This window comes from Suncus etruscus, chromosome 9 (assembly GCF_024139225.1).
Source record: "Suncus etruscus isolate mSunEtr1 chromosome 9, mSunEtr1.pri.cur, whole genome shotgun sequence".
NCBI classification, from domain to species: domain Eukaryota; kingdom Metazoa; phylum Chordata; class Mammalia; order Eulipotyphla; family Soricidae; genus Suncus; species Suncus etruscus.
In genome coordinates, this window is record NC_064856.1 from 58,351,135 (window position 1) to 58,367,054 (window position 15,920).

Below are 15,920 nucleotides of genomic sequence, written 5' to 3' on the forward strand. Positions count from 1 at the left end.
ATGGATATAGTCAAATGCACTATTTCCTGCCAAGGGAACAGAAAATGTACTAGATTATTAATAGGGGATGGGAAGTGACTGATAATAAGTAGGGTGGTTTCTTTACATGATCATAAAATTTTCTAAAAGTAGACAGCATATAATGTTTGTACAATTCCTATAAGTTTACTAGAAAACACTGACAACATTTTTCAAAGTTAAGTGTTAAGTTCAGGCTGTAGCTCGATAGTAGACCACTTGCCTTGTACATATGAGGGCTGGGATTCAATCCCTGGAATCATAAAATAAAAACTAATTTAATGGTATGTAAATTATATATCAGCAAAAGTGTCTCTTATAAAGGAATGAGCTTTGAAATCACACAAACATAGCTTCTACACCCAGTTTAGACATTAATTAGCTGTGCAATCTAAGACAAGTCATCAACATTCATTAAATCTTGTTTCAATGAATTCAGATAATAATAAAAATAAAATTAATAAATAATAAAATTCAGATAATCCCCAACTCAAAGACCTATAAGAATGGACAAACTAATGAATGTATGGTGTCCAACTTAAAGCCTCGCACATGATGAACTCTTGGTGCCTACTATGAATTCCTCTTCCCACATAAAAAGAATGTCAATAATTGCATGCCATTTGTAGACCTACACAGAAGACACTGAGAAGCCCCACAAAAGTTATGACAAACTTCAGTCTAGGGCCTACATGATGGCTTGAGAATGATTTTGATGCACTGATTGTTCAAAGCTCTCTCAAGTAGGAGAGTACAAAGAAGACGACAATGGATTTGTTACAGCCTCAAGATAATCAACATAATCCTCCTCATATCTACGCTGTGTCCTTATTCTCAAGCATCGACCTAAAACTAGTTCATGACCATTTTCAGAAATCACATACTCTGATAGACTCTCTCTGTTCAACCTGACCTAGCTTGACTCAATTCACCAAGTGATGCCTCAAAACCCCTGAGACCTCTAAGGCCAGAATATGTCTTCTGAGACATGTGGCAATCAATGTTGATATGTCCTCTTCATACACTGTACTCTAAAAGCTTGGTACTGAGACTCAGGACATAAAGAAACTAGGAAAATTCAGTGCTGACAGGGGCCTAGCCCACACTACCTGTCCTCAATTTGCTTTGCAGATGTCTGTAGACTTGATTTTTTATGTGCCACCTGTGTAGTCACACTTTCCAGAAGCATCCTCTGATTTTGCAAAACTTCTTCAAGGTGTCTGCACCTAGAGGAGGAAACAGAGAAAAGGCTGAGTAGGGCTTACACTGACAGTAAAGCAAGAATTCTCATAGTATACTGTCTCAGCTAGTCCTCAAGGAAGTTGAAATATATGAGGGAAAGTCAGAAATACTACAGGTTCTTGGTCCTTCAGGCATTATCCAAAGAAGTCCCAAAACAGTAATAGAGAAATACGTCAGCCCAAGGTCTATAGATTAGCTTTGGCACAGTGAGGGCTTTAATTTATCTCAGTACTCTTTTTGTTTTGGGACCACATGCAGCTGAGCTCAGGGGTTACTCCTGGCTCTGTGCTCAGGAATCAATCCTGGAGGGCTCAGAGAACTATATGGGGTACTGGGAATCGAACCTGCATTAGTTGTGTGCAAGGCAAACACCTACGTACCTGCTATACTATCATTCTAGCCCCTCCCTGAGTACTCTTAAGTAGGGATTTTGGAGCCCTCCCAAGCCAACTTTGGGTAGCCAGTTATCCAACCTGTGTTCTTTGTGTTCCACCATGAGGCAGCTATGGCACGTGAGCACGTCACAAGTCTCGCAGAATAGTTTAAGCACTTCCTGAGTGTGCAGAGGACAGTACAAGGCATAGTCCCCAGCACCACCATTCACTCCTGCCAGAGAAGATGGATAAAATGGAGTGATTTTTTTTGTTTGTTTGTTTGGTTTTTTCTTTTTTCTTTTTCTTTTTTTGCTGCTTAGGAAGATTTTAAGCTTTACTTAAGCAGCCCTCACCTCTCAGTGGACACAGAGAAGACACAAGACTTGGAGGAAAGACAAGTCCTGTAGTCTTCAGTGTAAACAGGAGAGACCCTCTCTGGGACAGGGAGTTTCCAGGATCAGAGGAGCAGACTCAAGCTTGCTCAATTTTCCCACATGTCCATGACTAGCAACTATAAAGCCCCAAGTATCCCCAACTGACAGAGGCTAGGAAGGAGGCTTGCTACTGCTGAACCAACTGTCCCCTGCAGAATAATATTCCTCTCAATTTCAACTTAAACTCATTAACCAGGATTCTGTTAAAATGCACTTGAAACCAGCTACTCAAATTTGTCAAGATCCAGACTAGAGCACACGGATTATAATCTTTGTGGGTTGACCCAAGAAAACCCCCTCCTTTCATGGCTTGGGACTTTGGGGAAAAGAATTTCAAGAAAAAACTGTCATATAAAACAAACTGAGTTAGGGGCACTGTGGATTCAGTGAAGTGATAGAGCACTTAATTTGCAGGAGAGGCCCTGCGTTTTGTCTCCAGTGCCACAAAAACAAATAAAGTAAATAAAAAGATGGTTCTGAATAAACAAATGGGCAAGCACTGATAAATTTTTTAATGATTATTTACAAATGTATTCATAGTTGAGTTTTAGACTTACAATGTTTCAGCACCGATCTCACCACAAGTGTCAACCTCCCTCCACCTACGTTCACAGAGTCCATCTCATGCCACCACCCTCCGCACCAGTCTGCCATCAGAACAGGTATGTTTTTAAGTTTGGTTGTTAAAGTTTGGTACTTATTGAGCTTTTTAAATTAAATAAAACAACTAACTAGAAATGAATCCCGGTTACTTTAACTAAAAATGAACGTGGCCAACCTTCCACGGTAATTCAAGAGTATTCTTTCCTGCACCATCTCACTGACTCCCACCCCTCAATGAGGAAGTCCAAAATGAACTCTGTGCTGGCGGAAATTTTCTCCTTTAGATAAGGTTATGAGACCACAAGGAAACAAGGTCAAAAAGCTATTCTCCAGAGGTCTGTAGGATTCAGTGCTATGCAAGATCATGTGAGCTGGTAAGAGAGGTATGGAAGGGTAAGGAGTTGATACCTGGAGATCCTTTCTGGGTTCTGGGAAAGAGTGGGCCTCCTGGAGAAGGTCCATGCCTATGCTCCTCTGTGCAGGAGCTGCACAGCCAGCGGTTGCAGTAAGTACAGAGGATGTGTGCCGCTCTCTTCTCCTTGCACTCTGAGCAATTCTGGAAACAGAGTGACATTATTCTTATTAGGACTTACCTCATTAAGAAAGATAAATGCTCTAGGAGTCTTTCAGGACTTTTCTTACTCTCTTTGGGAATACAGTCAATCTAGGGTTTTCTAAAAGTGAAACAGGTAGGGGGCTTTGCAGAAGAGAACATCCTTTTTGGTAAAAACAACAACAACAACAACAACAACAAAGATTTCAGGTGATATTTACATGATTTCTGGGCAGAAACTGAGGACATCACATGAATAAGATGAGGATCAGCTCTCAAGGTACAAACAAACTGGACAGTAAAACATCCAATGGGGAACACTCAATAGATGCAAGAATGCTAAGAGCTAAGGAGGCAAATGGGGGGAGCAGTCAATAAGTGTCCAGGAAAAACTTCATGAAGGGGCAACATTTTGGCTGGATATTATTTCCTGTTTGTTTGGTTTTCGTTTTGAGGTCACACCCGGTGGCGCTCAGGGGTTATTCCTGGCTCTGCGCTCAGAAGTCACTCCTGGCAGGCATGGGGGACGATATGGGATGCCAGGATTCGAACGACCATCTGTTTGAATCAGCTGCATGCAAGTCAAATACCCACCACTGTGCTATCTCTTCAGCCCCTGGACTGTATATTATTGACAGGAAATTCACAAAGCAAAAAGGAGACTGGAAAATGACAGCAAGTGAGAAAGTTCAATGTGGCAGCAAAGAGGAGGAAGCCACCCCTGTGGGAGTACACAGAAAAGTAAACCCAAGCAACCAGGAAAGATCAAGAGCAGACCAGCTTTCAGAGATATCATACACCTTACAAGACCCAGAAATGCCACATCCTCTCCTAGTTCAAATTTATTTGGTCAGCCTACTTTGCAGGGTTAATGTAAAAACATCAGGAAGAAAAGAAATAAGGAAAAAATTCACCCGTTTGTGGCTGAATGGTACAGGCAACCAGAGCGGTTTGCATTCTAACAGTTTTGTCCTTGGACTTCTATCTGACAAAACCACTGTGGGCACAAGAGAAATCCAACTCTTATTAAACTCTTAATTCCTTGAAGATAGAGAAGTTCTCCCTTGTTTCCATTATAAGCCATGGCACATGGAAGACATTAAAGTATACTAGACAAAGGATCAAGTAAGTCAATACAGAGACAAGGATACAGATGGGTTGAAAGGATGACTGGGTGGTTGGGTAGATGAATGGATAAATGATTATAAGAAAATTGATGCAGGAATCAAGTCAAGGGGAATAATAGAAATAAATTAAGAGTCATAATTTTAACAATTTTGAAGTATCAGCTGTTTTTTGTTTATCTTGACTTACCCTAGCCATATCGGATTGCCCAGTAGAAAAGCACTTTAGAAAAAATAGTTCAGTTACATCTTCAGTGAGGCATACTCTATTACACCCAGGACAAATGAGCTCTGGAGAAAAAAGAATAGTCAGGGCAGTATAATGATTGCATATTCTTTTTTTAAAATTAATATCTTTATTTAAACACCTTAATTACAAACATGATTATGGTTGGGTTTCAGTCATATAAAGAACACCCCCTTCACCAGTGCAACATTCTCATCACCAATGTCCCAAATCTCCCTCCTCCTACCCTACCCCCGCCTGTACTCTAGACAGGCTTTCTACTTCATTCCCATTGTTAGGATAGTTCTCAATGTAGTTATTTCTCTAACTACACTCATCATGAAGTGAGCTGGAACTTCCAGCCCTCCTCTCTTTTGTCTCTGAAAATTATTGCAAGAATGTCTTTCATTTTTCTTAAAATCCATATATAAGTGAGACTATTCTGCGTCTTTCTCTCTCCCTCTGACTTATTTCACTCAGCATAATAGATTCCATGTACATCCATGTATAGGAAAATTTCATGACTTCATCTCTCCTGACAGCTGCATAATATTCCATTGTGTATATGTACCACAGTTTCTTTAGCCATTCATCTGTTGCAGGGCATCTTGGTTGTTTCCATAGCCTGGCTATGGTAAATAGTGCTGCAATGAATATAGGTGTAAGAAAGGGATTTTTGTATTGTATTTTTGTGTTCTTAGGGATATCCCAAGGAGTGGTACAGCTGGATCATATGGGAGCTCAATTTCCAGTTTTTGGAGAAATCTCTATATTGCTTTCCATAAAGGCTGGACTAGACACTGATTTCATATTCTAAGGCCTACACATGAGCTTTTTAATGCATAATCCCAAAGTATTACCATTCCAATAATGCTTATTCTAAAACATTGCATGCAGCCTGTACTTTTCAACCAGATACCAAGAACAAGGTCTTATCTCTACCTCCCCTTTGTGAACACCACGCTACTACAAGCTCAGCCTTTTCTCTGGCTCTGCACATTTTCCTACTGCTCCCACTCCTCACTTTATAGTCCTGAGATCCCATCTCCCATTGCTAGTTAAGCTCCAGAGAGTACATTTATCCAAGGCCAAGCCAATCATTAAGATTACCAAACAAAAATGACGTGATTCAAATGGTAGAACATATGCTTTGCATGTATATAAAGTCCTGGGTTTACTCCCCAATACTAGAAGATACCTCTCAAAATGGCTTAAAGTACCCCCCAAATAAAAAAATTACCACAAAATTATTTTAATTAGTACTTATCTTAAATTAGAATTAGAAATTACTTGGGGGTGGAGCCAGTTGTAGACTCAGGAATTACTCCTGGTGGTATTCCAGGAAACATATATGATAACAGGAATTCAAACATGTGTAAGGTAAGTATCTTACCTCCTGTAACCCATCATACTACTCCAACCCATTACTTTAAAGATCTTAAAGCAAGAGCTTTTAGAAGGCTAATGGCCAGAGAAGGAACTAGGACATAGTACAGTCAGGCATATATTCAATTCTTGGTACTACGTGGTCTTTCAAACATAGCAAGGTGCAGCCTGGCGACCCCAACTTCACCAGTGACCTCACTATCTCCAGATTCATAGGGTTTAGGCAGTTTCACATCGCATCAGGCCTTGCATAAAATATGTGGCCAGTAGTTGTCCAGGAATCAGTAATGGGGTTCTCAGACTTCCTAAATACTACTTGGGAGGCCCCCCAAAAAAGGAAGACAGAAGGAACATACCCCCTCTCATTTCAAAGGCATTTTTTTTCTCTAAGTACAGCCAAATGCCAATCAGTACACCAGTGGGACTTCAAGTCCATGTGGGGCCCACCACTCATGAACATCTTTTTCCCAAGAAATGCAACAGTCTCTGACACATCTCAGTGGGCTCCTACAGGAGTGACATCAGACTGCTTCCTGGAGACAGGATGCTCTTTGGTCTATTCAGAGCAGTCAGCTCACAGGGTCAAGAAGACCCTATGCTGGAGGATAAAGACCTAGAAAGGGACTGGAATATCAATGAATACACAGAACCACCCAAATCTTCCCCACCTCAGCAACTCTACAAAATTCTAAACTTGCAGCCAAAGTTAGACTTCACACTGCTGACTCAGGTTTGATCCCAGAACCTGAGTTCTGCAATAGTGATCCCTGAGCACAAAAAACAGAAGTAAGCCATGAGCACTGCCAGATGTGACCCAAAAACAATTAAACTGAAAAGGTAGAGTCAATTCTCCATCACCTATCATCATCATTAGTTTACCAATGCAGTCAAATTTCCAGTGAACAAGTTCTAAACCTAGAATTTAAAAAACTTTTTATGATTCTTCTTTCAAATCTCAGAACTCTAACACATAAACTACTCCAGGTGGGATTGCTGGCAGACAATAAACCACTTTCCTGAGAAGCCTCAGCTGTCTCACATGTCCACCCAAGGCCATTAGAAAGCTGTTAGCCCCAACGAACCTACCTGCTACACAGGCCACCAGAACAGGGAAGGTTAGCCCAACTCTCACAGAAGCAGCACCCAGTGAATCTCAGACCAAATTAAGAATTAGTAGAATCATAAACTAAATAAATTGTGGTGCTGTCTTAACCACTAAATTATGGAATAGCTTATTGTGTAACCAAAGTTAATGCTGGAAAAATAAATCCACAGAATCTTGCAAAATAACAATTTAATACTCTTCCTTTCCCAGTCACCTCCAAAACACTTCCCCCAGTCTTCACAGAGCCATAAACTTCAAGGACAGAATTGGAACTGAATCTGCTAGATACTATGTCAGTCAAGAACAAGGGCCACAACTCTTCACAGGAGGCATCATCCAGGAGCATAAGGTTCCTCCTTTCTACTTGACTTGACCTTGATAGATCTTCAGCTTCTCCCAGGTCAGAAATGCTGCTATGACTGTTGAAAATAGTTTCTGTAATTCTTTCAACTCTCCTGTACAAGATGTCCAAATATTACCTTAACACAGTAACATAACAACACAGTCTCATCAGCATAATGAGGAAAAAAGAGAAATTAGGAATAAAATGTGATGAGACCTCATCACACAGCTTCTGCCCTTTTGGTTCTTAAAGGTCAAAATCCTGTTTGGGATTCAGGACCTTTCTAAATTGGTCTCATTGCTCTCTAGTATCACCTTTGCTTCATTGGTCACACACTCTTCACATTCTGTTATTGTCATGCTCAGTATCTCTAATATCTCCCAAATACACCAGATATTTGCAAAACTCTGGGTTTGTAAAACAGTACTCTCTCTCCATGAAACACTCACTCCTCCTCGATCCTCTCCCTTTACACATAAACTCCTATTCATCCCTTTAGACCTATTCAAATGTTCCACCTTTGTCTCACCTATGCTGATTTCCCTCAGGATGTTAATTATTCCCTCTTCTGGATTCCCACAGCATCCTTTTAATATACAAACATCACACTGCATCTTAACTGTCTGTTCATATGTCTTCATATAAACAAAATAATTCATAATCAGCACAAAATAATTTTTAGCAGATTGGACAACTATAATGTTTTTTAGTTTATTTTGTGTGCATTTGCACTCAGTCACAGAAAGTAGTAAGAAGTCATCTGGAAATGTTCAGGATTTGAGGAAAAGCCAGCCCATGATGGTAAAAGAATCTCGTGTAATCTGTGTGAAGCTTCAGAAAGATTCTGAACTGGAAGATTAAGGCCTATGGCTAGAATTATTTGTTTAACCTTAGAGGAATCACCTAAGAGAGGAAAAGGGTTCTCTAAATCTTACTTTCTATATGCTTAATATGATGGGGCTAGAACTATTAGGGGTCAGACTAAGTAGGGGTCAGGCAGCCCTCTTCCTCTATCAACTTTCTTTCTGAGCATGAAAAAAGGTAGAGTCAAATAGCAACCTGGCTATCATCCACATGTGGAAGTTGCAGGATAGTCTTGTTGCTGAGGGGAGACATGGATTTCAGAGCTCAGCCTGACTAAAGCCTGTCTATGCAGCAGAAAGCAGAGGAGCAGTCACATGGCCACAATGCAAACAGGGCCCTGAAACATACAAGAGGAGTCTATTCCACACACCATCGCCAGAAATGAGAAGGCCCATTACCCCTAACAAGTCATGTCAACCTTGAGCTTTAATTCCTGATTCAATCCTCAGCAACACATATGGTCCTTTGTATCACCAGGAATGATCCCTGAGCACTGGGTATGGCACCAAAACTAAAAATCAATAATAATAATAATATATAATATAATAATAAATAGGATTCCCTGGATAAAACAGTTCAATGGGATACAGTGCATGTATAGTATGCTCAAAGCTTCAAGTTCAATCCCTGGCACTACACAGCACTCTGAGCATTACTGGGGTGGGCTGGGCAGAGTATTGCTGGGCTCCCAAGAACTTCTAGAAAGGCACCTTATTAAAAAAACATGGAGTCCTCATTTATTAATTGGGAATGTTAGTTTTTTTAGACAACTTGAATACATAAACTCTTATGGCTGTGGATGTCTATAAAATGACCAGACAAGGCTAAAGTGACAATACAGAAGGTAAGACATTTGTCTTGCATGGAGCTGAACATGTGGCATCCCATGTGGTCCCCAGAGCCTGCCAAGAATGATTACTGAGTACAGAGCCAGAAAACGTCCCTGAGCATGCCCAGGTGTAACCAAAATAAATAAATAAATAAATAAATAAAATAAAATGATCAGATACCTACTGACAATATTTAACATTACTTTAGTTACTGAATATATATTTAAACCATGGCACATAAATTATTCATTACTTTTTTCTATTTAAATTATTCAAACAATAGCCTCAAACTTGAGTCCATCAATTCTGAGAAATGTAGGCCACAGGACCATGCCCAGAGGAAGTGTAGCTGCTGCTTCCAGCAGAGAGAAAGCAAGCACAGGTACCAGTGGGCCACTGGGGACTGAGAAGCCTTGGAGAGCAGCTCTGAAAGTCAAGGGTAGCTGGACTGTCACAAGAATGAGAACATTTCTATTCCCTAGGACACACCAGGAATTTTTTTTCTTTTACCGCCAGTCCACTTTCTACACAAGGCACTTCATTGGTGGCTCAATTAACCCTCACTACCCTCCTTCAGAGCTAGATACCAGCCACACTGTGCCCACTGAAGCAACTTCAACTGCAGGAAGTCACTGTCAAAGTTGGTTCAAAATAGAACTCTAACTAGCACCTCCATGTGCCTGCCTCTAGAGCCCAGCCCTGCCACCTCCTCAACTCAAGGCTACAAAACATGTCAATTTTATTTTGATTCACTAGTAGGTATGATTATTAGTAAATACTGTTACTAGTGATCTGACTATCACCAAAGTCTGCTGTTCTGGAAATTCAGAAGGTGGTGGGAGCCAGTCCCATCTGTGCTCTAAGTGTTGAGAGAGGAATGTTGGGAGAAGCAAAGCGGAGATTTTTCTAGCTAAGTAAAATTAACTTGGGAGGTAGTTTCCATCTATATCTCAGTGTTTCTTAAACTCTGGCAACTATATTCAATCAGATGGGGCACCTATAACCATGCCGGTGTCCAGTCTTCATGGAATACTATTTAAATGAGCATTTTGGGAAAGTAAGAGGCAAGAATATGAAATTAAAAAAAAATTCCCAGGTAGCTACAATGTACAACTAAGTTTGCCAACCTGCACCTCAAAGCAAGGGCTTCTACAACATGCCTTTCCAGCAGCTAAACCCTAACAGCACCAGGCAGCTAAGGGAAGACTCACTCAGCAACAAAGCAACATCAAGAAGTGTAAAAATAGAAGAAAAAAAAAAGAAAAAAATTAAAAAGAAGTGAGAGAAAATCCTACATGCCAGCCTTGTGCTTCCCCAAACACAGAAGATACCCTGCAGATACCCAGTAGATATGGTGTCCTAACACTCAGTCTAAGAAATGGGGCTTAGGGGTGATGGCAGTAAATTGAATCAGGACAGGATTGCTACTCCTAAGTCTCCAATCCACTAAGGACCCAGGAACAGATTTAGGGTCCAGTTTGAGGCTTATTCCACAATGACCACTTAAGTTGGTCTGGAAAGTATGCTGATCCCAGGACAGGGAGGCAGCAGGGAGTAGGTGTTGAGATTGGATAACAGACTTCTGGCTTAAACTGCAGAGACAGGCAAACTGGATGCCAGGGGGCTAGGAGCAAGAGAAATCCAAAGGTGATGTCTAAAGAGAATCCACTCATCACACCAGGTAGAATCCACACACACCCCAGCCTGAAAACAGACCTAAGCAATCCTACTATAAGGGATTAGAAGCCCTTCATCCCATAGCTCTGGCCCAGAACTCCCAGTGCTGGATCCAATAGGGCATAAATTCTCTAAAGACACCTGGAGTACCCCTGTAGAACCAAATCCACACAGGCTATGTTTGCAGACCTAGTTTTTTCAACTGTTTTCCAAGCTAATTCCTTTATCAAATAGCTTGTGACTGAGAAGTCCAGTGGACAACATAGGGGCTTAGCTAAAAATCATAGCACTCTTGTTTTAAAAATACAGATGGCGCTTTGCTCGATGGAGCAGTCCTTGATTACCTCTGCACAAAGTCAGAAGTCCTTTCTCCATCTGCTTGTCAATCACTACAAAGCAGAAAAACACTATTAGGTAAGCTGGCCATCTCACTTGCTCAGGCCCTGGTTCTGGCATTAGTGAAGACCCCCACCCCCATCACACACACCTTGAAACCTTCCTCTAGCCCAGAGTTCAGAGCCACACCATCTGCCACCAAAAACACATTGCATTCACTCCCCAAATGCCTCTCTAGCTAGAAAGGCAGAATTTGAGCCTAAACTGATGGCTGCTTCTACTCCTGGCTGCCAGCAGGCTTACCTGTGACCCCTGATGCCCTGAGATTTGAGCAACACCTGGGAGAGAAGTCAGAAGAGCGACAGGTGAGACCACCACAAGTCCCCAAGGAGGGTGTTTACCAAAGCGCCCAGGAACACCCACCCACATGCTACAGCCAGCTGGGCTGCAGGGCCTAAACTTCAAGGAGCTGAATACTGGGTTGGGGTATGGGGAGCAGCCTGGAGCCTTTTCTCCCTTCTCTGATGCATCCTCAGCCAGGGCTGCATTTCTCCAGCTCACCTGAAATGCTCCTGCAAGAAAGGGCTTGGTTGACTCCTCCTGTTCCTGTTTATCTCGAAGGCTCTGCAGCAGTTTTTCCAAACTGAACAGCAAGAGGAAGACCTCAAAGAGGCGACTCTTTTCCTAGCTGCATCTCCTTCCTAATCCTCTGGGTGCCTCAGAATCGAAGCTCAGAAGGAAGAAAACAAGATTTTCAACTTTCAGGAACTAGCTTTGTCGCCCTCTGCACAGCTCGGGAGGCCATCATTCTCAGCCTTTTAGGACTCGATCCAAAAATCCTTCAGCCCTCCATGTTCCCCAAAATGACAGTGCTCATGTATGGCTGGAACCTGCCCCAATCCGGCAGCTCATTTAAATAGAGCTCATCACAACAACAGTGTTGGTGGAGAAGTGAGTAGCTGCAGGGCCCTGGGGACCCCCTGTTTATACGTAGGAAGAATGATGCAATCTGGGTATCAAAATAGCAATCCAGAATGGAATAACAGGCTCACGCAGCAGCGGTGCCTGCACAGCCAGAGCTCAAGTTGACACACTCTGTCAGCCCCACACTGCTGCAGCACGCAGATGCCAGACACACACTCTCACCGCATCGCTTTAAAAATCAGCAGGAGCCCGAGATAGCCCTCCATGCCCCCATACCAAGGGAAAGAGTGTGCATGGGTGGGAGGGGGCTTTGACAGACATTAAAATCTGTCTCCTACACACCACACTCACCTGCTCCAGCCACTTCACCTGAAGTCCTTATCCTGTGACGTCACAGTCAGTTGCCATAGTGACCAATTGTCCGTCACCAGCAGAGGATTAGGACTTCAGGGAGAGAAAACAACATTTACGATGTTCAAAGGTTCTGAGAGGGGTCCCTTGGCAGCTCTGTCTCCCTGGGAGATAAGTCAAAGACAAGTAGGGAGAAAAGTAGAGGGGGCCAAAGAGGAGGGGGAAAGGGAAAATAGGGCATGATGGAGGAAAGACATTCAGATGGGGCAAGTCTCTCACAGCACAGAGCAAAGCACAACTAGGAAAGCACAGAGCAAAAGCACAAATTGGGGAAGCACCAAGAACGAGCTGGGGAAGATTGGCACAAATTCCCCAAGGGCCCTAAGAGCTAAGCTAAGGAGCTTAACCTTTATCCTAAAAGCAAAGGTAGCCCAAAAAACCTCTGGAGATAGGAAATCAAGAAAGGAGACTTGTCCAGTCACTTATTAACAAAGTCCTGAATGAGAAAGAAATGGAAAAGAAATGGAAAGAAGAAAAGGGCAGAAGCGTTGTTTCTAAGAGAGCATGACCTGTTTGTTCAGAGGTAGATATATATGCATTCCTATATGCAGAAGGATTCAGATATTGTGCTGTCCTGAACAAAGACAGATCGTGGAAGGTTATGGGGAAAAGAGTTGCTCAGTCGCATCTGACATATGTCCTATTTTCTCTGACACCTAGAGCCTCTTACGATAAAACTGGACCAGTGATTTCTCAAATCTGAAGAGCTTGTCAAAAATTCCATATCTCCCTAATACAAATCTTTAAGTAGTAGACCAGGAATTTATATTGTTAGCAAGGTTCTCAAATAATCTTTAGGCATAGAACTGTACTGGTTTAGGGACCAATGATATAGAACCCAAGGCCTGAACAATCTCTGAAGTACTTGCCATATTCAGTTCTGACTCTTCCAATTATCCTTCTCATTGAGCCAGCAGTATCTAAAAATACATAACTGATCATGTTTCATAGACCCAACACTTTCTATAGCTCCCCAGAGTCTACAGAAATTTAATTTTGTTGAGACCTTTTGTAATTTGTGCCAAACTTTTATCTCTTTCTTCTCTCTTTTAAGATATCCTATATTCCAGATAATATAACATCCCTCCAATTCCTTCTACCTTCACTGTGTGCCTCATCCCACGTCTATTTCTTACATGAGATTCCCACTTTTCCATCTTCCTGGCCATAATAGCTTCTATAGCACTAGTTCTACTTGGTGTCCTCCCCCTACAGATTCAAATCCACCCAAGAACTACAGTTAGAGTCTTAAAAGGAAACAAGGAAACTACAATATACCTGTATTTATATCTAAAGCTTTATTAGACTACAATCATGCCTGTTGGTTTCCAGTTTATCTATGGAAACATTACTCAAGCAATAGAGCACACTGTACATGCAAGACACACGCTTCATTCCCTGATTCAGCATATCCTTCTGCAGCAACACTGGGTTTAGCCCTAGTGGTCCTCCAGCACTACCAGGTACAAGTTTCTAACAATAAAAAAAAATAGGTGCTGGAGAGATAGGACAGCCGTAGGGCATTTTTGTCTTGCATGCAGCTGACCAGGGATGGACCAGGTTTGATCCCTGACATCCCATATGGTCCCCCGTGCCTGCCAGAAGTGATTTATATTTTTTTTAATTTTTAATTATGAGAACAATGATGCAAAGGAAGAGGACAAGGTAAAGTTACCATGGAAGGACAATCACCAATAAACAGAGTTATCAGAAGAAATCCCATTGCTGAAACCTTAATTTTGAACATACAGTCAAGGAACATTAAGAAGAAATAAAACAAAACCCATGTACAATTACTTTGTCCCTCAAGTCTCCAGATGTACATTATAATATTTCTTAGTGGTACACAAAGCAATTTAAAGCCATGATATTTATGTAACTCCTTAAACATTGAAGGCACAGTATTTTTTTATATTTCTGTGCATATGCATATTAGTTTATGTTAATCTCAAAAGTTTAAGCAGGTTTTTTTTTATTTATTTAAGGTTTAGAGTCAAAGGAGCAAAGTAAAAATGGTGTTAGAGTGGCAATTATTGTTTGCATAGGCCCACCAAAATATGGGTGACATGGAAAGGAAAAACCTTGGCCTAAATACAAGGAGACCCTACCCCTGAAGTTTCCTGGCATAAGACCAGCTCTAGGCTCTGGCAAAATAGTTTGTCTAATCCAAGCCCTTGTCTGTAGTGCCAATACAGTTTTATTTTTCAAACAGTCTCTGTTGTTGTTGCATATCCTACATTGAAGTCAGGCTGGTGTCACGTGTCCTTTAGTTTCACCTCACAATTAAAGGGCAATGCAGAGAGCCCTGTCCAGTAAGCAGAACATTATTGTTGTTAAGTCTTCTCAGTGTTAAGGGAAGTCTCTTGAGTAGGTCGATGTCAGAGCAGCGGTAGGGTCTAACCTGGTAGAGGATTGCTTCCAGCTGATGTTATAGACAATGTTGAATGTTTCATAGGTGGCTTCCCTAGTTCAGGGGTGAATGGAGAATGCCCATTCTTCTGAGGCCTGCGCCAGGTCATTATGTCAATGTTCAGGGTATAAGGTTCAATTGCACTACAAGTTTTGTGTGTTCCCATCTCTATTAGATAAGAACTTATATGTATGTATAGAATTTCACCATTTTAATGTGCTTATGCAAACAAGGAATAATGCCACGTGGCATTATTGGTACATATGGGGGCTGCAAGAACAAGTCCAACAATCCCCATGACTTGGTTCATACATAAGCGATAAACTGAGGGAATCTTTCACCAAATTCCTTATTGATCAGTTCACAAAGAGAAGAAAAGATAAAAAGTAGGGGAAATCATCACTATTTAGTAATAGATACAACTGTCAAAGAAAATAGATATAAATATTCAAAGGGCATACTTGTCTGTTTTATGCTTTTGAAATAGTTGGGTGGGTGTTAAATCCAGTGCACCACGTTGGTCTGTGATTTTGGATGGTGCAGTACTGAAGTTAAAAAGGGTAAATGTAGGGTAATGATGGTTTGGGGTGAGAGAGTTAAAGAGTAAAAATGAGTTTTGTAGAGGTGTGATAAAGAGCAGGATACAAAATGGACATTCTGCATACATAAAAACATATCTTAAGGATATGGAGTACTATTAATATATATTGTGCGCCCCCCACGCGGTTTGGAACATGTAGACTGTTATGAAATTACCAGTGACTGCCTTAGTACAGCCGAGCAACTATCAGCCACCCCCATTTAAGCTCCTCCAAGCGTAAAAAAAGGCCTTTAGCACAACGGAGGTATGCCGAAACCCATGCTGGCAGAGACTCCTGGCTCCCAGGAAGGAAGGAGATCCTTCCCGAGCCGGAAGGCCGGAAGTTCAAAGCCGGCACCCTAAGCCTCCCTCTGGAGCCGGCTTGGGAGTGGGGAAAGCCTAGGGTACCCCATAAGCTCCTCCAAGGGACCCAGCCAGGAGTGATTTCTGAGCAAAGAGCCAGGAGTAATCCTTGAGTGC

General features: G+C 41.7%; 1 protein-coding gene across 1 annotated transcript in view; it reads right to left on the reverse strand.

Moving 5' to 3' along the window:
* TRIM66 (tripartite motif containing 66) overlaps positions 1-11,835 on the reverse strand; it is a 50,031-nt gene extending 38,196 nt beyond the window's left edge. Inside the window, exons 1-5 of the mRNA XM_049780987.1 lie at positions 11,677-11,835; positions 4,539-4,639; positions 3,080-3,227; positions 1,734-1,866; positions 1,128-1,244 (exon numbers count right to left, since the gene is read on the reverse strand). Coding sequence (XP_049636944.1) covers positions 1,128-1,244; positions 1,734-1,866; positions 3,080-3,227; positions 4,539-4,547 — 407 coding nt within the window. The 5' untranslated portion in view covers positions 4,548-4,639; positions 11,677-11,835. The remainder of the gene's footprint in view (positions 1-1,127; positions 1,245-1,733; positions 1,867-3,079; positions 3,228-4,538; positions 4,640-11,676) is intronic.
* Positions 11,836-15,920: the final 4,085 nt, after the last annotated feature.